General features: G+C 48.8%; 1 protein-coding gene across 2 annotated transcripts in view; it reads right to left on the bottom strand.

The window, feature by feature from the left end:
- Positions 1-25,100, bottom strand: part of GLG1 (golgi glycoprotein 1) — a 619,378-nt gene that overhangs the window by 39,826 nt on the left and 554,452 nt on the right. For both annotated transcript variants that reach the window (XM_069217558.1, XM_069217559.1), the window contains exons 23-24: positions 13,609-13,716; positions 12,652-12,772 (exon numbers count right to left, since the gene is read on the bottom strand). In XM_069217558.1, coding sequence (XP_069073659.1) covers positions 12,652-12,772; positions 13,609-13,716 — 229 coding nt within the window. The remainder of the gene's footprint in view (positions 1-12,651; positions 12,773-13,608; positions 13,717-25,100) is intronic.

Here is a 25,100-nt window from a genome sequence, read left to right on the forward strand (position 1 = left end):
TGGCCTTGGCCGTGTCAGTGTCCTTTTTCAATTTCTCAATTGCCGTGTCCACATCGGGTCCAAACAATTGTTCGTTGAACGGCATATTGTGCACTGCCTGTTGTATCTCGGGTTTAAACCCGGATGTGCGCAACCATGCGTGCCTTCTTATGGTTACCGCGGTATTTATTGTTCTTGCAGCTGTATCCGCTGCATCCATAGAGGAGCGTATTTGGTTATTAGAGATATTTTGTCCCTCCTCAACTACTTGTTTTGCCCGTTTCTGTAATTCTTTGGGTAGATGCTCGATGAGATGCTGCATCTCATCCCAATGGGCTCTGTCATATCGCGCTAGGAGCGCCTGAGAGTTTGCGATGCGCCACTGGTTTGCAGCTTGTACAGCAACCCTTTTTCCAGCTGCGTCGAACTTGCGGCTCTCTTTGTCCGGAGGTGGGGCGTCGCCTGATGTGTGCGAGTTGGCTCTCTTGCGAGCTGCCCCTACTACAACTGAATCTGGTGGCAGTTGTGATGTGATAAAAGCAGGGTCCGTGGGCGGTGCTTTATATTTTTTCTCCACCCGTGGAGTTATCGCTCTGCTTTTGACAGGTTCTTTAAAGATCTGTTTTGCGTGCCTTAGCATTCCCGGGAGCATAGGCAGGCTTTGATAGGTGCTATGGGTGGAGGAGAGGGTGTTGAAAAGGAAGTCATCCTCGACAGGTTCTGAGTGTAACGACACGTTATGGAACTCTGCTGCCCTAGCTACCACCTGTGCATACGCTGTGCTGTCCTCAGGTGGTGAGGGCTTGGTAGGGTACGACTCAGGACTATTGTCTGATACTGGGGCGTCGTATAGGTCCCAAGCGTCCTGGTCATCTTGGCTCATGGTGGTATGAACTGGTGAATGTGACGGAGTTTGTGCCGGTGATGTAGGAGTTACAGGTGGAGGAGAGGGTGGTGGAGTTACTTTCTTCACCACTTTTGCTTGTGGTGTTTGTTCTTGTGTTTGGAACTCGAGTTTCCTTTTCCTCCTGATTGGGGGAAGAGTGCTGATCTTCCCTGTCCCACTCTGTATGAAGATCCGCTTCTGGGTGTGGTCTACGTCAGTGGTTTGTAACTCTTTTTCAAATCTGTGTTTGCGCATTTGAGAGGACAGTGATTGTTCCTCTGAATACGAGCTGGCAGTCGGTTCGGTTGCTGGGCGTTTTGGCACCGAAACTGTATCTTTGCTTGTTTTCGGCTCCGAGGAGAATTTTCTCTTTTTTGTAGTCGAGCCTTCTCGGCGTCGATCATCCTCGGTGCCGCTGTCTCTGCGTCGAGCAGCTTCGGTTCCGCTGTCTCGGCGTCGACCCTTTTCGGCAGCACTTTCTCAGTCCCGAGATTGCTGCGTGCCTGTGTCTCGACCCGAGTCGGACGATCTCGGCACCGGTTCGCCCTTTTTCGGTGCCGATGGACGGTCACCTATTTTATGGGTTGAGCCATGGCCTGTTGGCAGTGGTGTCCCCTGGGCCTTGTCTGTTTTCCCTTGTGGTGCTTGTTTCGACGTCTTACTCACGGTTTCTTCGACGTCGAACTCCTCCGAGTCCGATTCATGGATGGAGAAGGCTTCCTCTTCTCCTTGTTCCTCGAACCCTCGTTGTCCTGTCGGCGTGGACGCCATTTGCAACCTTCTGGCTCTTTGGTCACGGAGCGTCTTTCGGGACTGAAACGCACGACAGGCCTCACACGTTTCTTCCTTGTGCTCGGGCGACAGGCACAAGTTACAGACCAAATGTTGGTCTGTATATGGATATTTACTATGGCATTTAGGACAGAATCGGAACGGGGTCCGTTCCATCGGTGTCGATGTTACACGCGGTCGGGCCGACCAGGCCCCGACGGGGGTCGAAGTTACCCCGAAGGGCTACCGGAGCTCTTCACGATTCGGTGTCGATTCTATCTAACCCGATAACGAACGAAACAATACCGACGTAGTTTTCCGAAGTTCTGACTATCTTTCCGTCCCGAAACCCGGAGCGAAAAGGAACACGTCCGAACCCGATGGCGGAAAAAAACAATCTAAGATGGAGTCTATGCCCATGCGCAATGGAAACAAAGGAGGAGGAGTCCCTCGGTCTCGTGACTCGAAAAGACTTCTTCGAAGAAAAACAACTTGTAACACTCCGACCCAACACCAGACGGCGGACTATGCACAGCATGTGTATCTGCAGCTACACATGCCACCGAACCTTTGGTTACTCACGGTCTCGGAGTCGCCGGAGGGTCCTCCCTGAGGTGTTGGTTCTCCACCAGTCGAGTCGGGGTCGCCGGGTGCAGTGTTGCAAGTCTCACGCTTCTTGCGGGGATTTGCAGGGGTCTTTAAATCTGCTCCTCTGTAACAAAGTTGCAGTTCTTTTGGAGCAGTGCCGCTGTCCTCTGGAGTTTCTTGTCTTTCTTGAAGCAGGGCAGTCCTCAGAGGATTCAGAGGTCGCTGGGCCCTTGGAAAGCGTCGCTGGAGCAGGGTTCTTTGGAAGGCAGGAGACAGGCCGGTAAGTCTGGGGCTAAAGCAGTTGGTGTCTTCTGTTCTTCCTCTGCAGGGGTTTTTCAGCTCAGCAGTCCTCCTCTTCTTGTAGTTTCAGGAATCAAAATTCTTAGGTTCAGGGGAGCCCTTAAATACTAAATTTAAGAGCGTGTTTAGGTCTGGGGGGTTAGTAGCCAATGGCTACTAGCCCTGAGGGTGGGTACACCCTCTTTGTGCCTCCTCCCAAGGGGAGGGGGTCACATCCCTAATCCTATTGGGGAATCCTCCATGTGCAAGATGGAGGATTTCTAAAAGTTAGAGTCACTTCAGCTCAGGACACCTTAGGGGCTGTCCTGACTGGCCAGTGACTCCTCCTTGTTATTCTCATTATTTCCCCGGCCTTGCCGCCAAAAGTGGGGCCGTGGCCGGAGGGGGCGGGCAACTCTACTAGCTGGAGTGCCCTGTGGTGCTGGAACAAAGGGGGTGAGCCTTTGAGGCTCACCGCCAGGTGTTACAGCTCCTGCCTGGGGGAGGTGTTAGCATCTCCACCCAGTGCAGGCTTTGTTACTGGCCTCAGAGTGACAAAGGCACTCTCCCCATGGGGCCAGCAACATGTCTCTAGTGTGGCAGGCTGCTGGAACCAGTCAGCCTACACAGATAGTCGGTTAAGGTTTCAGGGGGCACCTCTAAGGTGCACTCTGGGGTGTATTTTACAATAAAATTTACACTGGCATCAGTGTGCATTTATTGTACTGAGAAGTTTGATACCAAACTTCCCAGTTTTCAGTGTAGCCATTATGGTGCTGTGGAGTTCGTGTAAAACAGACTCCCAGACCATATACTCTTATGGCTACCCTGCACTCACAATGTCTAAGGTTTTGCTTAGACACTGTAGGGGCACAGTGCTCATGCAGTGGTGCCCTCACCTATGGTATAGTGCACCCTGCCTTAGGGCTGTAAGGCCTGCTAGAGGGGTGACTTATCTATACCTGCATAAGCAGTGAGAGGCTGGCATGGCACCCTGAGGGGAGTGCCATGTCGACTTACTCGTTTTGTTCTTACCAGCACACACAAGCTGGCAAGCAGTGTGTCTGTGCTGAGTGAGGGGTCTCCAGGGTGGCATAAGTCATGCTGCAGCCCTTAGAGACCTTCCTTGGCATCAGGGCCCTTGGTACCAGGGGTACCATTTACAAGGGACTTATCTGGATGCCAGGGTGTGCCAATTGTGGATACAAAAGTACAGGTTAGGGAAAGAACACTGGTGCTGGGGCCTGGTTAGCAGGCCTCCGCACACTTTCAATTCAAAACATAGCATCAGCAAAGGCAAAAAGTCAGGGGGTAACCATGCCAAGGAGGCATTTCCTTACAACTGGCATATCTCACAATATATCCTGATTAAGGTAGTCCTCAGAACTCGTGCCTCTTTCCTCCCCAAGGTGGTTACCCCTTTCCATCTGGGTAAGAATATCACCCTGCCCATCTTCTTTGCTCCACTGTATCCCTCTAAAGAAGAGGAGCGTCTCCATCGGCTGGACCCAAAAAGAGCATCATCGTTATACCTTGACCGCACTAAAGAGTTCTGGGTGGACAACTCTTTGTGGGGTACGTTGGTGCAAATTAGGGGCTGGCTGTCCAGAAACGAACCATTTTGCCCTGGGTCATTCTAAAGCAGCCTCCTGAGGGCTTAAGAGCTCACTCTACCAGAGGGAAAGCTGCTACCATGGCATTAGCCCGAGGCCTATTGGTACTAGACATCTGCCAGGTGGCAACGTAGGCTTCTTTGCACACATTTGCAAGACACTACTGCCTGGATAGCCAGGTTAGAAGAGAGGGGCATTTTGCTTGCTCAGTCCTGCAGGACTTCCTTGTGTGAAGTACATCTTCACAGCCCACCACCAGGAATTATAGCTTGGGTATCTATTGTAAGGAATCTGCAGCTAGAAGTCTATCAGATGAACAAGTTACTTACCTTCGGTAAATTATTTGGTAGAGACTAGCTAGATGCAGATTCCATACACCCACCCAAGTCTCCCCGCTCTGCAGATACATATTGTGTATTTCAGATTTTTACCCTTCTCCAGGGAAGGTCTTTTTGCTCAGACAATCATCAGAAAAAAATAACAAAAAACATTTGGTTCTTCTATGACTCTGCGCTTCTGGCGTGGGAAGTTTTGTAAAAGAACTGATGTACGCGCGCCAGGGTCGTGTTTATATGGAAGACAGTGACGTCACAGACAGCTCCAACGATGCTGACGACGCCACGTGGAGCCAGACAAATGCAGATCCGAACTACGCCAACTAATGGCGCGCAAAGGGTACTGCTCAGCAGAAAAATTCCAGGTTTGAAGCGGACACCAGGGAATTCTAAGGTAAGGAATCTGCAACTAGAAGGCTCTATCAGATTAATCCTTTAGCAATCAAACACTGGGCACAAGTATTTCCAGTAACATGTCTCTATGGCCAAGGTTATTGTAAGGAAATGCCTCCTTGGCATGGTTACCCCCTGACTTTTTGCCTTTGCTGATGCTATGTTTTGAATTGAAAGTGTGCTGAGGCCTGCTAACCAGGCCCCAGCACCAGTGTTCTTTCCCTAACCTGTACTTTTGATTCCACAATTGGCACACCCTGGCATCCAGATAAGTCCCTTGTAACTGGTACCTCTGGTACCAAGGGCCCTGATGCCAGGGAAGGTCTCTAAGGGCTGCAGCATGTATTAAGCCACCCTAGAGACCCCTCACTCAGCACAGACACTGCTTACCAGCTTGTGTGTGCTAGTGAGAACAAAATGAGTAAGTCGACATGGCACTCCCCTCGGGGTGCCATGCCAGCCTCTCACTGCCTATGCAGTATAGGTAAGACACCCCTCTAGCAGGCCTTACAGCCCTAAGGCAGGGTGCACTATACCATAGGTGAGGGTACCAGTGCATGAGCACTGTGCCCCTACAGTGTCTAAGCAAAACCTTAGACCTTGTAAGTGCAGGGTAGCCATAAGAGTATATGGTCTGGGAGTCTGTTTTACACGAACTCCACAGCACCATAATGGCTACACTGAAAACTGGGAAGTTTGGTATCAAACTTCTCAGCACAATAAATGCACACTGATGCCAGTGTACATTTTATTGTAAAATGCACCACAGAGGGCACCTTAGAGGTGCCCCCTGAAACTTAACCGACTATCTGTGTAGGCTGACTGGTTCCAGCAGCCTGCCACACTAGAGACATGTTGCTGGCCCCATGGGGAGAGTGCCTTTGTCACTCTGAGGCCAGTAACAAAGCCTGCACTGGGTGGAGATGCTAACACCTCCCCCAGGCAGGAGCTGTAACACCTGGCGGTGAGCCTCAAAGGCTCACCCCTTTGTCACAGCACAGCAGGGCACTCCAGCTTAGTGGAGTTGCCCGCCCCCTCCGGCCACGGCCCCCACTTTTGGCGGCAAGGCTGGAGGGAACAAAGAAAGCAACAAGGAGGAGTCACTGGCCAGTCAGGACAGCCCCTAAGGTGTCCTGAGCTGAGGTGACTAACTTTTAGAAATCCTCCATCTTGCAGATGGAGGATTCCCCCAATAGGATTAGGGATGTGACCCCCTCCCCTTGGGAGGAGGCACAAAGAGGGTGTACCCACCCTCAGGGCTAGTAGCCATTGGCTACTAACCCCCCAGACCTAAACACGCCCTTAAATTTAGTATTTAAGGGCTCTCCCTGAACCTAGAAACTAGATTCCTGCAACAACAAGAAGAAGGACTGCCTAGCTGAAAACCCCTGCAGAGGAAGACCAGAAGACAACAACTGCCTTGGCTCCAGAAACTCACCGGCCCGTCTCCTGCCTTCCAAAGAACTCTGCTCCAGCGACGCCTTCCAAAGGGACCAGCGACCTCTGAATCCTCTGAGGACTGCCCTGCTTCGACGACGACAAGAAACTCCCGAGGACAGCGGACCTGCTCCAAAAAGACTGCAACTTTATCCAAAGGAGCAGCTTTAAAGAACCCTGCAATCTCCCCGCAAGAAGCGTGAGACTTGCAACACTGCACCCGGCGACCCCGACTCGGCTGGTGGAGAACCAACACCTCAGGGAGGACCCCCGGACTACTCTACGACTGTGAGTACCAAAACCTGAGCCCCCACAGCGCCGCCTGCAGAGGGAATCCCGAGGCTTCCCCTGACCGCGACTCTCTGAAACCTAAGTCCCGACGCCTGGAAAAGACCCTGCACCCGCAGCCCCCAGGACCTGAAGGACCGGACTTTCACTGCAGAAGTGACCCCCAGGAGTCCCTCTCCCTTGCCCAAGTGGAGGTTTCCCCGAGGAAGCCCCCCCTTGCCTGCCTGCAGCGCTGAAGAGATCCCTTGATCTCTCATTGACTTCCATTGCGAACCCGACGCTTGTTCTAACACTGCACCCGGCCGCCCCCGCGCCGCTGAGGGTGAAATTTCTGTGTGGGCTTGTGTCCCCCCCGGTGCCCTACAAAACCCCCCTGGTCTGCCCCCCGAAGACGCGGGTACTTACCTGCTGGCAGACTGGAACCGGGGCACCCCCTTCTCTCCATTGGAGCCTATGCGTTTTGGGCACCACTTTGAACTCTGCACCTGACCGGCCCTGAGCTGCTGGTGTGGTAACTTTGGGGTTGCTCTGAACCCCCAACGGTGGGCTACCTTGGACCAAGAACTGAACCCTGTAAGTGTCGTACTTACCTGGTAAAACTAACAAAAACTTACCTCCCCCAGGAACTGTGAAAATTGCACTGTGTCCACTTTTGAAATAGCTATTTGTGAATAACTTGAAAAGTATACATGCAATTGAAATGATTCAAAGTTCCTAATGTACTTACCTGCAATACCTTTCAAACAAGATATTACATGTTAAATTTGAACCTGTGGTTCTTAAAATAAACTAAGAAAATATATTTTTCTATACAAAACCTATTGGCTGGATTTGTCTCCGAGTGTGTGTACCTCATTTATTGTCTATGTGTATGTACAACAAATGCTTAACACTACTCCTTGGATAAGCCTACTGCTCGACCACACTACCACAAAATAGAGCATTAGTATTATCTCTTTTTACCACTATTTTACCTCTAAGGGGAACCCTTGGACTCTGTGCATGCTATTCCTTACTTTGAAATAGCACATACAGAGCCAACTTCCTACAGTTATTATTTAGACCCTCTTCTCAGACACACACACACACACACTTTTTGCCTGATATCTGATGCTTACCTGACTGGGTGTGTGCTGGGATCCTGCTAAAAAGACCCCCAGCACCTGTGTTCATTCCCTAAACTGTGCCATTGCATCCATAATTGGCACACCCCTGGCCCACAGCAAAGTCCCTTGTAAAAGTTACCAGTGGTACCAAGTCACCTGAGTGCAGCTTGGTCACCCAGAATACAAGTTATTGCACAGCACCACCTCACTTGGTCTGTGTACTGAGAAGTAGCTGCAGGAACACATTTCCTTCCTCCCCCCCCCCAACTTGGTGGCAGCCCCGCGTCCACTGTATCCTTGGCAATCTTCAGTATCCTGTATCCCTTGCATCAGGACCGCTTCCATTGAAGTATATGTCATGGAGCTACGACTGGAACCGACGGAAGTCTGCTCTTTGCCTTCAGATATCTGCTCCTATAAACCTTGCTGGTCCCCCTACGTGGCTCCCTGCCATAGCTGGTCACCTAAAGTGACTCAAAGTAACAGCATTGATACTTACCAAAGTTTACCTCCAAAAGTTTGTCTAACTGAATTTGCCAGTGCTTGTTCACAGTAAAGTAAGAAGTGCATATTTACTGCTCCTTGTAAAATCTGCATCACCAGAACCCTTTAGAGATTCGTATTTGTGTTGATGTCTAAAATTACAGAAAAATACAATCTATTTTTATAAATCGTGTCTGATTTTGAGAGTCTTGTGGATTTCTTCGTCAATTGCTTTGTTGCTGTTTAAATGCTTCACACTAGTTCCTTTTTGTAAGCCTGACTGCTCAAAGTCACAGCTGCGCAGGGTTGAGCTAAGCGTTTACCAAACAAAACCTGTTGCTCCTAAAGGGGTTGGTAAGTGTGCTGAAGTTGCACATCCACACCATATAATACATCCATTTCCATATCCTGTATCCTGGTATACAGGGGGCATCTCTAAAATGCCCTTTGTGTGCATTTTTCAATAAATCCCACACTGGCATCAGGTGACTCTCCCTGGTGCAGCAGACTCCAGGGCAACTTTTGAGTGCCGGGTCCTGGTCCCTAGTGCTGCATGGTGGCAAGGAGCAGCAATTCAAAGATCTGGGCTACCAACTCACCTAACCAGGCTTCTTCAGCTTGTCACAAGAAAGGACACAAAACAAACATTAAAAGGTGAGGCTGACCTACTTGCCTGAGAGACACACACTTAATCCCTCCTCGTGTTTAGTAACATACAGGCTGGAAGAACACGCCCCTGTAGTCACACTCACTCCAAATGTTGCAAGTCATGAAAAACATACAATGCCACTAACAAGGGTGTTGCCTTATGTCCTGTGTTGTGACAATTGATGAGTGGCAGATCCAACATCACAGACTACACAGTGACATCAGACAAGGAACAGGCATTCACCAGCAGTCCTGATGGAAGCCCAGGCCCCTGTATGAGCCATGAAGAAGGGCTGGAACATGTTGACTTAGAATGAGGGTATGGGGTAGTAGCTCACCCATGGATCTTGTCTGTGTGGCGCCAGAGCACCAGACTAGTCCCGACTGCTCTGCCTAAACAGTAAGTCATGTCCAGGCCTGACAGAGTGGCCTATTTGGCCAGGACAACTGGCATGATCTCTGCGACCATGTTGCATAATGGATGGGAGAGCTTACCCAGCAAACAGCTAGCTGTGACTGACCAAAATTCAAGGACAGCTAGAGTACACTTGCTTCACTTATGACTCAATACTATGACTATATATCTGGGTGGATTAAAGGAAATGGAGTTTGGACTGCTTCTGCTATAGGAAGCCTGAACTAGCAGGCTCTCTGGAGTAAAGCTTTGCAAATACAGGGTAAGTTGGAGCATTCTGTGCTATCTGTGGGCATGAACAAGGTTTATCCGAGGCGCCTATGAGGGCAACAGTGACGGCTTTGCTGAATGGCAAAGACTCAGACAAGGTCATACCAGGCTGCAGAACGAGAGAGGAGACCGTTTACCTCAGTGTTCAATTTCAAGCCCAGGACTTTAGCTGCCAGCTTGATGACCACGGAAACATTTTGCAGTCACTTATGTAGAAGGACCAGGGAGAGAATTCAAACCCGATGTCAGGGGAAGTGTCCGGTTCACTGTTTTCTTGTAGATCCAAATACAAAGTGTTCACCATCATGTTGTGGGGTCAATTCATTCCCATCATTGCTTCCAAAGGATGGCTACCTTTGAGCAGAATCTGTACAGAGTTGCTGGAGTGCAGCCGCTAAGCAAAAGGTGCCATTTTGTATGGGTAAGAGTGAACAGGGGCCGGTCACATCAAGACATTCGCAGTATGCAATATCAGTCGAGGCTGGTTCAGTTTTAAGTCAGAGAGGACAATAAGACCGGTGTCGTCCCCTGCAGTCGGAACTGGCACTGATGCGGCAGGAACTGGTGTGAATCATGAAGCCAGATTTGCAGTTGGCTTCAGAGTGAGAAATGATCCCGAAATGGGTTCAGGAGGCACAGATGGTGTTGAATTCCTAGCCACAAGCTGTAATCATACTGGAGGTCTTTGTGGATTAATGGGTGCCGAAGGCATGCCAGAGGGAGCCACCAGGGTGCCAAAGATGCACTTCATGGCTTCCTTGAAAGACTCAATCTGTTTCAAGATCACTAATGGCACTGGGTGTATCTAGATCACCTGAGATATCAGCTCTTCAGGAGGGTGACCGGAAGCAGGGATGGGGGCCTTGTGACTTCTTGGAGGGAGAGAGGTGAGACTGGGTCAAGTCCTGCTTGGCCTTCTTAAGTTTCCTTTCAGCATTCAACTTACCCAAAGATTTTGACCACAATAAAGACCTGTTGCAAGAGCGAACTTGAAAGTGGAAATGGGTGCGTGCTCACAGCTTTGAGAGGGAATGGGGTTTGCATGCCTTTGTAGTGTTCAGAAATGTACAGCTGGGCTTCAAGATCCCAATAGCCTTCCAGTGCATAACACTCCTTCCACGACTTGCAGTCATGGCCCAAACACCAGAGACATACCTTGTGGGGATTTGTCATAAACTTCTGCTTGTGATAGCACCTGCAAGGCTTAGACCCTGTAGTTTTAGAAAGGGACATGTTCCCTTGCACACTGGAATATTGTCAACTGACCCTAGCTCCAGATCTGCCTACAAAGGAGCATAAAGAAAGGAAGACATCAGCACACTTGAGTGGTGCCTATATGTAGCTCCACCTGTCACTTCTGGGGCACAGCAGGGTCAACGTGGAGCTGCACATCACCATCTACCGGCAAGTAGAGGCTATACTGAAAAATCCTCTGGATCTAGTTTGGAGCCTGGGGATATTACAAAGGTAAGGAATATGAGGGTAGACCTATCCAGCAGAACTCTGTTTTGCCTTAATCTAAGTTAATAAATGAGGGGCAGAAAGTTTTAGATACTTTCATAAAGGAGACTATCAACCTTCTTTTAAAACTGAACCATTCACACCTAAAATAATCACAAATACTTCCTCTTTAGGGCATGAAAATCATCCCTTGACACAGTGGGACCTTAAACCAAATCACACCATATCAAACTTAGTTTTGCTACCAAATATATTGGTGAAAGTTGCAACTCTGTAAAAGCATACTGAAGGTAATACCCTCCTGAGTGTTTAACAGACCAGCTTTCATCCTCCGAGACTGAGACAGATTTGACTTCCTTCTGCACAATGAATGATTATATACTCGAAGAACAGAACAGCACAGCTTTTGCAAGCTTTGCAGATGATTTCTCGCTAACAGGGGGATCAAAAACCACTGCTATGCCGTAAAAGTCTGCTAAAGAGAGAAAGGCAGTCACATATTTAGTCAATGTAAAAGTTAAAATCAAGTGACACAGCCCAATAGGACTGATCAAGGGACCAGAGGGATAGTATCTGTGGCTACAGGTACCTCACAATTTCCGATTTTCTTCTTGTGCACTGGTGAATTATGGAGTTGAACTGGAGACTCAGAAGAAGTTGACCTCTTCAGCAGTGCAATCTGTTCTCAGATGTAGCAGTCCCCTACTTTGCTGCAGTGTCATGCGCAGAGAGGGAGTGGTACTCCAATGCTTGAGTAGAAAATGAATCATAAGCGTTGTGTTGGAGTGGATGGGATGCAACAGGGATGCACCCATACAGGAGACAAAATTAATCTCAGTAAAACTCCTCCTTGGATTTGCAGCATAAGGGGCTACATAAGGTCACAAGTAACATCAGGAGGGAGGGAGTGCATGACCTCTCAGGGCAATCTACATTTCTGAGTACACACAACAGCAAAACAAGTTTGACCATACACTGCAAATATTTATTGGAACTAGCACATCAATATAAGAGAGTTGGATTCAACATCAAAGAGCCTTGAGAAACGGAACCTTAATGTTCTGCCATTGGGGCGACAATGTGATTCTAGGACATAGCACCTTCAACCTCCAGGGATTACTAAGAAAGTTTGGGTTGGGTCAATGTATGCATTCTGCTGCTAGACCTTTGGATAAGGTGCAATGAGTCTTCAGTCCTAATCTTCAAAATAAAACTTAACACCTACGAAATATTGTGCTCTGCATGCACACTGGACAGTTCGTGAGGTACTGCACTTACAGCACTAACATACACCATGTACATTTTCTGAAGGAAAGACCTCCAAGAGTACAGATGGCCTCCTTCAAATTCCTTATGCCATTGTGTGCATGCTATGAACACAAGTTATTGAGCTATTGTGTGCAAAAGTTGAAGATAGGACAGAGGAAAAATGTCAGGAAATCCAAGAAAATATAGGTCAGGAGATCTGGCATTGATAGGCATGTGTAAAGCTACAGTCCACTGTTGTGGGGTGAAAAAGAAACGTGCCATGATACCAAACGTGTGAGAATACGCACTTGCATAAGGAAAGGAGGAATGGTCACATGTTCAGTCATGCAAATTAATCATTGTACAAGCTCTGAAATTTAACAACTAAATAAAAGTTTGTTTTGCCTCTAGGTGGCAGCAGTAACTGGCCTATCAAAACAATTATACTTACGGCGTCCCCTTCCCGGAGGGATAGCAGCACAATGATGCTTGATATCAAGCGCACAAGCAGTGTGAAGCACAGGATCTACAAAGATATCTGCCTTGCTCTCCTTCAGCATGTTTAGCACTTCCTGTAAGGAAGGAGCAAATAAAAGCACTGTCAAGTCAAGAGAACCACAGAGCACAGGAAGTCATTGATTTTAGATTGTCAAAACAATTAGGGAATAGCAGAGTTGAGGAATATCTACAGTGTAAAATAATTGATCTGCAAACACTTGAATAATTTAAAGTTACTTAAGGATAAAGGATCGAGCCTTCATTTTGGGCTGAACAAGTGTTAGAACGTGAACCCACCTGGCTTGACAGCTCAATCTAGGATACACAACAGTGGATACTTTAGACAGGCCAGACAAGCAACAATGATGACTGACAATTTCTTTTGCCACAGTTAAGGTGTAGTTGTTAGCAGGTGGGACCATGCCATGGCCTTCTACAATCTGGAGGTGAGTGGGCACTGAAACTAGGACAAGCATTAAGTTTAAGTGTTCTCTCTCTCTCTCTCTTCAGGAAGATTTGATTTTAAAAGTATTTTCTCTCTCGAGGAATGCTGTTAAATAAAATAATCTGTAAAACTGAAAGAAGAGCAGTCTACTAACCAAAGGTGGGAGTATAGATGATATATTACAACAGTCATTCCCAACCGTTTGGCTTTTGAGGACCCCCACTTTATCATTACTGAAACCCATGGACCCCCACTGAATCATTATTGGAATCCAGGGACCCTCCTCTGAGTCACTAGTGAAAGCTAGGGGACCTAATCTGTTAATATTATTTAATTAATTTTCTAAGCAATCGTGGGGCCCCCTGAGGAGGCTTCTTGGTCCCCAGACCACAGGTTGGGGAACCACTGTAAACACATAAATGCTAAGTGAAACTGTCAAATTCAAAATGGCATAACCAATGGTACCTTTCTACAAAGCTCCGTTTTAACTTTTAGCAGGTTCATTTTGAGACATTCCTCCACCTGACCAGTCTGCTCCTGTGCTGCTGCCTCTTCTGAGCAAAGTTTTGGAATCTATTAAAACAATATCAAAAATGGTCATGTTCCTGTACTATAAGAAGGAAAATGAACACAATTAAATAACTTACACAATACTGCACCTTGTTTATGAGGTTTAGTCTTGATGAAATTACCAACGTACTGCAGAACCCCCATAAAGTTTGGTGACTGCAAAAGTGGAATGATCACTACCAGAGATTCGTCTGAAAGTACAGGGCGACACTGCCTCTAAAATGAATACCAATCTACAAATCACATTGTAATAAAGTTCAACCCTGTGCAGTCTATCCATGATGTACGATATGTTGGCATCATCCCCACCTGCATGCTCACAAACAAAAGCATGTGTCCAAGTCACTCATTTACTCTGTTGAAAGTTTAATTAGAAAAAACTTCAATAACCCAATGCTTTAGAATTCTAAACCATTCTACATATTTGCATTCGTAGTGGTCATGATTCTAGAACTTACTCACCCTTCACCAAACAGGAAATACTGCATCCAGAGATACTGTGATACTGAGCTTGCAATACTTCCTTCACATCTGTGAGGAAACTACTAGCAGCTACAGGCAGGATCCCAAAAAACTTCATACAAAAAAACATGTCAAAGTGTATTCACCCCTCCCCCCCCTCCTTCACATTTATGGTGACGTGGGAGACTGAATCACATCATATGCAACTAAAGGTGGGTGCACGTTATGAAGGCGAGAAGAGTACCAGAATAATTTAAGCTAAATTGCCCTGTCTTTTACCCTGCACTCCTCCAACCAGTTGGGAGGGAAAAGTTAGTTATCTGTAATCCTAGTTCTCCTTTAGAACAATCTATTGAAATATTTTTTTGTTTACAATATACAAATACAACATACCTTTCTTTTAGAAAGAAATGACACATTTATCAGTCTATTGAAGTGTATATTGGCCAATTTTTTTTCTTTCTTTAAAGCCAATTTAAAATTTTAAAATATCACTACATTAAGAAAAGTTACTTTCACAAACCTGTCTTTAAGGAATAATTAGAGAAAAGCAGAGCAATGAAGCCTGAAAACCCAAACGTCCCCTGTACAGAAGCATACTTCACAAGTATCTCATGTCACAAACATGGCAGTTGCTCTAATTCTTTTTGAGGAGAGACTTTGGATTCTGTTCTAAATGCAATAAGATCTTTGTTCTATTCAAGTGGGGGTAGAGGCTTGCTTAGGATTTCATTGGAGTCTCCCGAAAAGCGAAGCAAGATTACAGGAATGTAATTTTACTTTCTTCAGGGGCTCTCCACTAACAATCATAAGTGCAGAAGAACAAGTTACTTACCTTTGGTAACTAATTATCTGGTAGAGACTATCTAGCTGCAGATTCCTTGCCTTGGAATTCCCTGCCGTTGGCACCGAATCTGGAATTTTTTGGCTGAGCGGTACCCTGCGTGCGCCCTCAGGTGGCATCGTTCGGATGCACGTGAGTTGTCAGCATCGTTGGGAGCTGCCTGACTTCACGGTCTTCTATACAGGCACCACCCCGACGTGTGTATGTCAGTTCTTTTCCACAACTTCCCACGCCAGAAGTGCAGTCATGGAAGAACCAACTTTCTCAGTTTGTCTGTGCGAAAAGACATGCCATGAAAAAAGGGTAAAAAAAAAAAATTCAGAAAATACAAAATATATCCCCAGAGCGGGAGGCAGGAGGGGGTTTAAGGAATCTGCAGCTACATGGTATCTACCAGATAATTCGTTACCGAAGGTAAGTAACTTGTTCATCTGATAGACTTCTAGCTGCTGATTCCTTACCTTAGAATAGATACCCAAGCCATAACCTCCTGGCAGTGTGCTGCGGACATATACTTTATACAAGAAATTCCTGTAGGACCGAGCGAGCAAAATGCCCATCTCTCCTCACCTGGCTATCCAGGCAGTAGTGCCTTGCGAACATGAGCAAGGAAGCCCATGTTGCCGCCTGACAGATGTCTAGTACAGGTGCACCTCGAGCTAACTCCCTGGTAGCAACTTTCCCCATTGTAGAGTGAGCTCTCAAGCCCTCAGGAGGCTGCTTCTTAGCCAGTGCATAACAGATTTTAATACAGAGAACGACCCAGTGCAAAATGGTTTGTTTCTGAACTGCCCGACCCTTCTTTGCACCAAGGTACCCCACAAAGAGGTGGTCATCCACCCAGAACTCTTTTGTGCGGTCCAGGTAGAACGACACCGCTCTTTTTGGATCCAGAAGGTGGAGACACTCCTCTTCTTTATACGGATGTGGTGGAGCAAAGAAGGAGAGCAGGGTGATGTTCTGACCACCTTGGGGAGGAAAGAAGCACAAGTTCTGAGGACAACCTTATCAGGATATACCGTGAGATACACCGGTTTTGATGATAAAGCCTGCATCTCACTTACCCCCCTGGCAGATGTGATTGCCACTAAGAACGATGTTAAACCATCAATTGTCGCCGCTAAATCTCCACGCATGAAGCCGCAGAGTTGACAGGTTCGGGTGGAGAACCTTCCCCTGCTGCTGCGACAGAAGATCCTCCCGAAAAGGCAACCTGATTGGAGGATTGATGCTCATTTTGAGAAGCTCTGGATACCAGACTCTCCGTGCCTAATCTAGAGCCACTAGGATTACTTGAGCCAGGTCGTTCTTGAGGACTCTTGGCAGAAGTGGTATGGGCGGAAAGGAATACAGGAGGCCTGAACTCCACTTGCGACGAAAAGAGTAGCTGAGCAAGTACCGCCTTGGAAACTCCAGCGTGCAATACTGCTGACATTGCACATTCTCTTCGGAGGCGAACAGATCTAACCAAGGCTCTCCCCACTGCCGAAAGGGTCCTTGCGCCACTTCTGAATGGAGACACCATTCGTGATCCGCTAAGCATCGTCAGCGGAGTTAGTATGCTCTGGTGTTCAGAGAACCTGCCAGATGTTGAACCATCAGGGTTATGCCAGACAGAGCCTCTTGACATAGGGTCCACAACGCCACACCGCCCTGCTTGTTGCAGTACCACATTGCGGTAGTGTCCGTGAACAACTGCACTATCTTCCCTTTCACAACAGGAAGAAATGCCTTTAATGCTAGCCGGATCGCCTGAAGCTCCAACAAATATCCCGCCGCAGACCATAGACCTCTGATCTCCGCCTCTCCAAGACGGCCAGCTCCATCCCAGGAAAGACAGATCTGTCACTACCGTGAGATATGGTTGGGGAAGGGAGAGGAGTCCGTCTTTGACCCAATCACAGTTCATCAACAACAACTACAGATCCTTTGCAGTTCCCTTTGAAATCTGAACCATGTCGGTAAGAGTTCCCAGATTCTGTGTCCTCTGAAACTTCAGGTCCCACTGCAGAGCCGTCATATGCCATCTGGCATGTTTGACTAATGGGATGTAGGAAGCCATGAGTCCCAACTGCCTCAGAGTCTGTCTCACCGAAATCCAGGAGAGAGGCTGAAACATCGGTATAACCTGAATATCCTGGACTCGCTTTTCGGGAGGATAAGCCCGAAACTGCACTGTGTCCGAACAGCTCCAATGAAAGGAAGCTTCTGAGAGGTAGTCAGGTGTGACTTCAGCACGTTTATAGTGAATCCCAGCGAATGCAGGGGGTCCGCTGTAGTCTGAAGGTGGATGACAAAAGCCTTGGGTGTTGGAGCCTTCAACAGCCAGTCGTCAAGGTAGGGGGGAAGACTGAAATCCCTAACCTGCGCAGATGAGCACAATAAACTGAAAGTGCTCGTGGCCTACCTCGAACCGCAAGTAATGCCTGTGGGCGGGCAGGATGGGGATGTGAAAATACACACCATGCAAGTCCAACACTACCATCCAGGCCCCTTGGTCTAGGGCAGACAAGACCTGAACAAGAGTGAGCATCCTGAATTTCTCTTTTTTGAGGAAGAGATTGATGTCCCTTAAATCCAAGATAGGTGCGAAGACCCTTGTTCTTTTTCGGAATCAGAAAGTAGCAGGAATAACTACCACTGCCTACTCCTGACATCAGTCCCATTTCTATGGCTTTCTTGGCCAAGAGAGCCGAAACTTCCTTGTGGAGTAAGATCAAATGATCCTCCATCAGACGTTATTTTACGGGAGGGAAAGAAGGAGGGAAAGAGTGGAAGGGGAGGGAATAGCCCTTCTGTATGATCTGCAAGACCCATTTGTCTGATGTTATGGACCGCCAGTGAGAGCTGAAATTGAATCCTCTCTCCAACTGGGCAGACATGGTCTTGCAGAACCATACTAGGAGGGCTTGGGCGTTGCGGAAGGGTGGCTGGGTGGTGGCCAACATCTGGCTAGACCCTCTGAGTCTAAAGGTACCACAACCTCATTCTCGCACAGAATGCTGTGAAGCCAGAGGACAGTGGCTAACCTGGGGCTGGAGTGGTACAATGCCCCCCTCAAAGCCTTGAAGGGGTGATAGACTGCTGAGGAGTCTGCGCTGAGGCCCAAGGATCTGGCCGTAGCTCAATAATCCTTGAACCTCTCAAGCGCAGTCTGCCTTCTCACCAAAAAGGCATGAGCCATCAAAAGGCATGTCCATCAAGTTTGACTGGAGATCCCCCAAAAAGCCAGTGGTACGTAGCCAGGCTTGGCGTCAGAGGGCCACTGTCGAAGAAATCGCCCTGCATAGCAAGCTGGTTGTGTCCAAGCACCACGATGGCATAAGATGCCCCATCTTCCAGTCCACTGGCTTCCACTAGATCCTCATACCAGTCCTCATACTCCAATCCATATTTCAAAATGTCCTCAGACCCCTCCCACTCCTCACCTGTGACTGGCTGTTCTAAATTAGCCTCAGGCACTGATCTGGGCCTAATCGGTGCTGTCGAAGTCTGAATAGGCATCACATAATGTCGTTCCGGCTCCGGATCATCCGGAATGAGAATAGGGCTACCACCACCAGTGGGTGCCAGTGATGGTGGGAGCGTCAGCCCGGCACCAGAGGAGGTAGATGCCAGTCCGGATCTACTATTGAAACCTGGGGTCCCCAATGGCACAGAGGCCAAAGCTGCTGACGTTTAATCAGATGGAGCCCCTGCTGACCCCGCGGAGCCCGAAGACCCACCCGAGGGTGCAGCTCGCTCAAAAACGAGGCACATAGCCTTGTAAAATTCCTTCATTTGAGCAGGGGTTGCACTGGTTCCCGGAAAGCGGGTGGGCGGCAGGGGGGACTCACAGTCGACCCTGGCGATGGCTCCGCAGAGCCGCGCTCAGAAAGTCTATGTTCCCTGGACACCTTGTCAGACGACGGGAGTGGCAAAGTCGAAGACTGCTTGGACGACTTCTTTTTGTGCCTCTTACCTGAATGCCCCAAGGACCTCGAATGCGAGGAAGATGACTTGGGGCTCCTGGAGTGGTGCCGCGACCTCCACCTAGAGCGGGACCGTGATCTCCTCGGAGTCACGCCAACCGAAGACAACTGCTGGGCTGCTGAAAGTTTGAGAGATCTCTCTCTAAAGGCCTTTGGAGTCATGGCGCGACAGTCGTAGCACGACTTCGCAACGTGGTCCTTTGAGGCACCAGAGACAAACTTGGTGCGGATCAGTGACCAACATGGCGCAATGACATGCGCCACACGGTTTGAATCCAGTCTTCCTCGAAGTCATTTGCACAGACAATCGAAAAAATATTTGACGAAACGCCGCTAAAAAGGTAGCTCTATCCGGATCTGTGCTTAACCGGCACGGAAGGAAAAGAACGGACGTACGCGCACCAGGGTGGTGCCTATGTAGAAGGCCATGACGTCACAGACTGGTCCAATGACGCTGATGCCACGCGGAGCCGGACAACGCACGCAGATCTGAACGAAGCCAACCGACTGCGCGCGCAGGGTACTGCACAGCAGAAAAATTCCGGATTCATAGCAGACACCAGGGAATTCTAAGGTAAGGAATCTGCAGCTAGAAGTCTATCAGATCAAAACAGCAAGTGTCCGCCCTGGAATCTTAAATCAAGACAGTAGTGCCCTGTTAGTGTGGACTGATTGCATGGTGCAACCTTATAGATCACCATTACTGGAATGTCTCAACAAGGTAGTAGTTGTAGCTTTAACCCTACTAGAATGGACTTTAGGTTTAACTTAGTATGTCTTATTTGCTTTTTGGCAAATTATGTAAGACACTATCCAGGGGCTTGGTCTGCCGAGATGGCAGAAGTGACATAAATCTGCGCTCCAATACTCCCTACAAATATCCTACATTAAATCGGTAAAAATACCACAGGGCAACACCGCGCCTGTTGATCCGAAATGGAAGCTGCTCCGAATTGCTTCTGTGCTGGCTGTGTGAGACTTCAATAGAGGAGGAATCCCATACAAGGTCTGGAGAGAGGAGTGGCCTAGCGAGATTTGGTGGGGACGCATACAACGGGGCTAAGCCCTGCTATGGTGCTGCACCCCATAACTCAAAGGGGGCCACCTGTCCTGTGCCAGACAGTTCTGAGAGAGGAAGAGTGCAGCCACTAGCAACATCTGAAACTGGCCGGCTTGCATCAGCTGGCATGGGGCTGCTCAGCCTGTGGACGTAGATGCCCCCTTGGAGTGCACAGATGCCATGCTGTGCCTCTGTGGCTAGACCTGGGGGCCAAGTCGCCTGAGAAGGCAGCCAGTGGATGAGGAGAGCAGTTACTCACCCTCCCTCCTACTGCTAGCCTGTGTCTCTGGTCATTCTGGAGTTGATTACAGCCTGTGCCTCTTTCGATGGAGTTGTGGTCCCGGGGACCTCATAGGACCTCATGTAGGAAAACTGCTGCTGAGCAGGCGGAGTCTTTGGGGGGTTACTGCAGGGTTAGAGCCTGTGTTCTTTGCTAGGCCCGGCCCCTCTACTCTACCCCTTCCCCCAACAGGCTGATCCTGGAACATTTCTGCACCTCTTGGAGACTTGAAAGCACTTATCCTGTAGCCAGAGAACCCCCTTTAGGTGAGAGCCTGGACTCAGAGGCTATAAAGAATGCCTGCTCCCTTCCTCCAGCAAGATGGCTAGCAATTTAGCATATCAAAGCCAGGTGCTTCAAAGCCCCTGCCACCTTTGATATGCAACCCTGGCTTCCCCTACAGTCCTGGTGAATGCCATCCCCTGCCCTGAGGCCCATTTGGCACCAGAGCAACAGACAAATTAGTTATTCAGGAGATATTTTGCATCTCTAGGTTAGTCACACCACTATGGTGGGCTACCTGAAGTGGACACTCGAGGAAGGGTTCCACCATCTTGTTTTTGGTGAAACTAGGAACTCTTGGTCAGGAAAATGCCCACTCCCCATAGAAAGTGGTCACCTAAGGGGGTGTAGTCACCCCAGGGTATCCAATTGGCTACTAACCTACACTCCCCTAAACGCCCCGCAATTCAGTATTTGGGGGTCCCTCTGACACCAGGAATGCAGATTTGTCTACTGGGAACCGAAGGACTAAAGAACTATCACCAGGAGAACAGAGGACTTTACCACCACTTGGCACCAAACCCGGCTCTGCTTCTGGAACCTCAAAAATTGCAACGACTGGACTCCTCCACAGCTTTGGGTGGATGCGCACAGCTTCTGGATGACTGTCCAGTGCCTCAACAACCAGGCAGCCTCTCCCTTGGGGTAGAGGAGACATCCCCCTGCATCTGCAGGCACCGACTGCATCTGTCCTTGAACCTGTGTTGTTGGCTATCATGACCATCAAGGAAGCATCACAACAGGAGGAGGTTCTTGAGGCACTAGGAGATCAGCCCCATTTCTCTGGCAAATTTTGAGAAGCTAGGCCCTCCAGGAGCCTCACTACATCAATACCCTGACTACCAGAGCACTTGCGCCCAAGCAAGGCTTGTTTGTGTTCAGCCCGGATACCATTGCCATCAACCCTTACCTGCACATCGAGGGCCTTCAACACAGACGAGCTCCACATCCAAAGTAGCCCTGCTGTTTTGTTTTACCCCTCTCTGCAAGCGGACCGAGAAGCGTGGGAGCCTCCAACTCCAAGTGGCCAGCTAGCAAGCACCTCTACACCTGAGCCCCGAACCCAGGTACAAGACTTCTGCCTGTGTCCCCTTGGCCTAAGAGTCCCGACATTGGGTTCTACCGAACTTGTCTCTGAGCCTAGCACCCAACCCTGTGCAGATTCTATTGTTTTGACAGGTCCCTTTAAACGTACCTCTGTAGCCCTCGAGGCTACCAACATGACCAGCAGCTCCTACACCAGGGCAGGTAAACCCGAACTGCTGATGGTGCTCTGGACCTTGGCCACCCAGCACCTTAAGTCCTAAAGGATACCCTCTACAACCGTTTGCAAGCATACCTATGCAGTGTATGTTTCTCCCACAGGATAACATTACAGTGTTCGAGGCTCATGCCACAAATCTGACAACTGTTGTGTTTTCACTGTTTTGTTGTAAAGATCAAGAACGTCTAAAGTACTTAGCCAATATCGATCTTGGTGTCTAAATATATATAAAATCTGCATTATTTTTCTAAATTGAGCTGAGATTTCTTTTCACATGTGTCATTTATTGACACTGTGTACAACATATGCTCAACACTCCCTGATGATAAACCTAAACTGCTCGATCACACTACCACTAACAGAGCACTTGGACTTATTAAAGTAAGCCCCAGTAGCAAAATGCCACTGTTGGCATTGTTACCCCCTAACTTTTTGCCTTTTGTTGATGCTAGTTATGATTGAAAGTGTGTTGGGACCCTGCTAATCTGGCCCCAGCACCAGAGTTCTTTCCCTAAAACTGTACCTTTGCCTCCACAATTGGCACAGCTGTGGCACTCAGGTAAGTCCCTTGTAACTGGTACCAGGGAAGATCTCTAAGGGCTGCAGTATGTCTTATACCACCCTAGGGACCCCTCACTCAGCACATGGACACTGCCTCACAGCTTGTGTGTGCTGGTGGGGAGAAAATGACTATGTCGACATGGCACTCCCCTTAGGGTGCCATACCAACCTCACACTGCCTATGGCATAGATAAGTCACTCCTCTAGCAGGCCTTACAGCCCGAAGGCAGGGTGCACTATACCACAGGTGAGGGCATAGCTACATGAGCACTATGCCCCTACAGTGTCTCAGCCAATTCTTAGACATTGTAAGTGCAGGGTAGCCATAAAGGGTATATGGTCTGGGAGTTTGTCAAACATCAACTCCACAGTTCCATTATGGCTACACTGGAATCTAGGAAGTTTCGTATGATACTCCAGCCCCACTGGGTCCAGTGGCTAGAAGTCAAAGAAGAGGTAGAGGTTGCAGAGAAGTCCTGCTGGAATCTTGAAAGCCGAATCTGAGGACCCACCAAATAGAGAGAACCCTAAATAGCCCTGAAAGGGGGATTCAATCAATCAGTTTTTGTAAAGTGTGGCTACTCACCCATGAGGGTCTCAAGGTGCTGGGGGAGGGCAGTGTAGGGGCTTCATCCAAAGAGCCACGATTGGTCACCTAGCCAGGAGAGCACCTATCAGGAGGGGCCCTGACGTCACCTGCCTGACCTGGCCACTCAGATGCTTCCGGAGGTCCCTGTCAACCTTGGACTCAAGATGGCAGAACCCAGGGACCCTCTCTGGAAGAGCTGAAGAGCTCCGAGCATCACACCTGGGGTGGTGATATACAGGGGAGTGGTCACTCCCCTTTCCATTGCCTAGTTTCAGAGCAGGGTCCGGAGATCCTTGAACCGGTGTAGACTAGTTTATGCACGGAGGGCAACAAATGTGCCCTTCAAAGCATACCAGTAACTTGGGGAGGTCACCCCTCCCAAGCTATGTAATACCTATTTCGTAATTGAGAGAGTGTTAGACCCCCCCCACCCCCCCTCCAAAGGCAATCCTGTGCTCTGCCTTCCTGGGATTGAGCTGTTCAAGCAGCAGTAGGGCAGAAACCTGTCTGAGGGGTGGCAGCAGCTTGGGCTGCACAGAAAACCACAGAGCGCTGGTAGGAGCAATGCTGGGGTCCTCTAAGGAGCTCCCACAGTGCATGGAATCATACTTCCAATACTGGCAACAGTATTGTGGTACGATTCCGACATGTTTCGTAGTTACCATTATGTAGATGGACATAGGTAGTGACCTATGTCAGTACCATGTCCATGAGAAGAGCCCCCCAACACTTGTTACCTTGGAATGAGGTCTCTAGATCAGACTCCGTGGTGACAAAAAGACAAGGTCTGCATCAAGGCAACGTGTAGCATAGATAGCGTTTATGGCATTTGGTAGGAATCCCACAGATAACCTTTATCATTAAAACTAAACAGGGTCCACTACAGGCTTAAAACATGAGCAACGCAGCAGTGGGAAGCTTGCTCTTTATATATCAAAAAGGGATGCACTGTATGCAGAGTCCAAGGGTTCCCTTGCTACTGGACAGGGGCTTGCTCTAGCAATCCGAGGGTGCATATTTAGGAGGTAGTGTTGTAGAGCAGCCTTAGGCTTATCTTATTAGGCGTATCTTTATATATGTGTTGGTACCAGAATAAATACAATCAGGTAAGTATGTATTACAAGAAAATTTATTTAAGTATTTGGCAAGGGTCAGGACCACACCTACAGGTCACACCTGGCAGCCAGGTACAGAGGTGTAGTACAGTGTAAAAGTTCCCAATGTTCGTCAATGGGGTTCGGTCCAGTTGAAAAGAGGATGCAGGTTTGGGGAGGAAGGCCAGTTGAGGAGAACCAACAGATGGGTTTAAGTCTTGAGATGCTCGGGGAGACTTCAAGTCCTCTACTCCATGGGACAGGGGTGGCAGGAGCAGAGGGGTCATGAGGCTTTGGGTTTTCTCCACCAGAAGCAATCTCGGTTGAGGGGGCCTGCGGGCAGTGGATGCAGGCAGCGTGAGTCCACAGTGGGCAAGAACAAGGTGGGCTTTGTCTCTGGAGGGCTGCGGAACCACATTACCACTGCAGGCCCACTTCAGCTCGAGCTAGGCGGCACGAGTGCAGTGGTGCTTACCAGTGTCAGGTTTTTGCGGTCCAGAGTCCTCTCAGGTTTCTTGGGGAGCCTGAAAGATGCAGGGAAACAGCTTCGCTGCTCCATGGAAGTTACAAGATCTTTGTTGAAGGCAGGTAGCCCTCCCAGGCTTTTGGAGGCACAGCAGCTTGCAGGACCAGTTGACTTTGGCACAAATCAGTGGAAACAGTAGACAGGCCAGCAGGGCTGGGGCCAAGTCAGATGCTTCTTCAGCAGGCTTTGCTTTTGTGGCTCTTGAGTGTCCTTTGTAGGTCAGGAGGAATCAGATTTCCACGTGCCAGGGGCTCCCCTAAATACTGAATTTAGCAGTGTTTCGGGGAGCGTAGGATAGAAGCTACTGAGCTACTTACCCCTGGGGTCACTAAACCCTCTACATGACCATTTCCTGTGGGAAGAGGGAATAACCCCATTGCAGGGTTCATAAATCTGCCAAAACAGATGGCAGATTTCTAAATGTGTCAACATCAGGATACGCAGCTTAGGGGTG

This window comes from Pleurodeles waltl, chromosome 12, assembly GCF_031143425.1.
Source record: "Pleurodeles waltl isolate 20211129_DDA chromosome 12, aPleWal1.hap1.20221129, whole genome shotgun sequence".
Lineage (NCBI taxonomy): Eukaryota > Metazoa > Chordata > Amphibia > Caudata > Salamandridae > Pleurodeles > Pleurodeles waltl.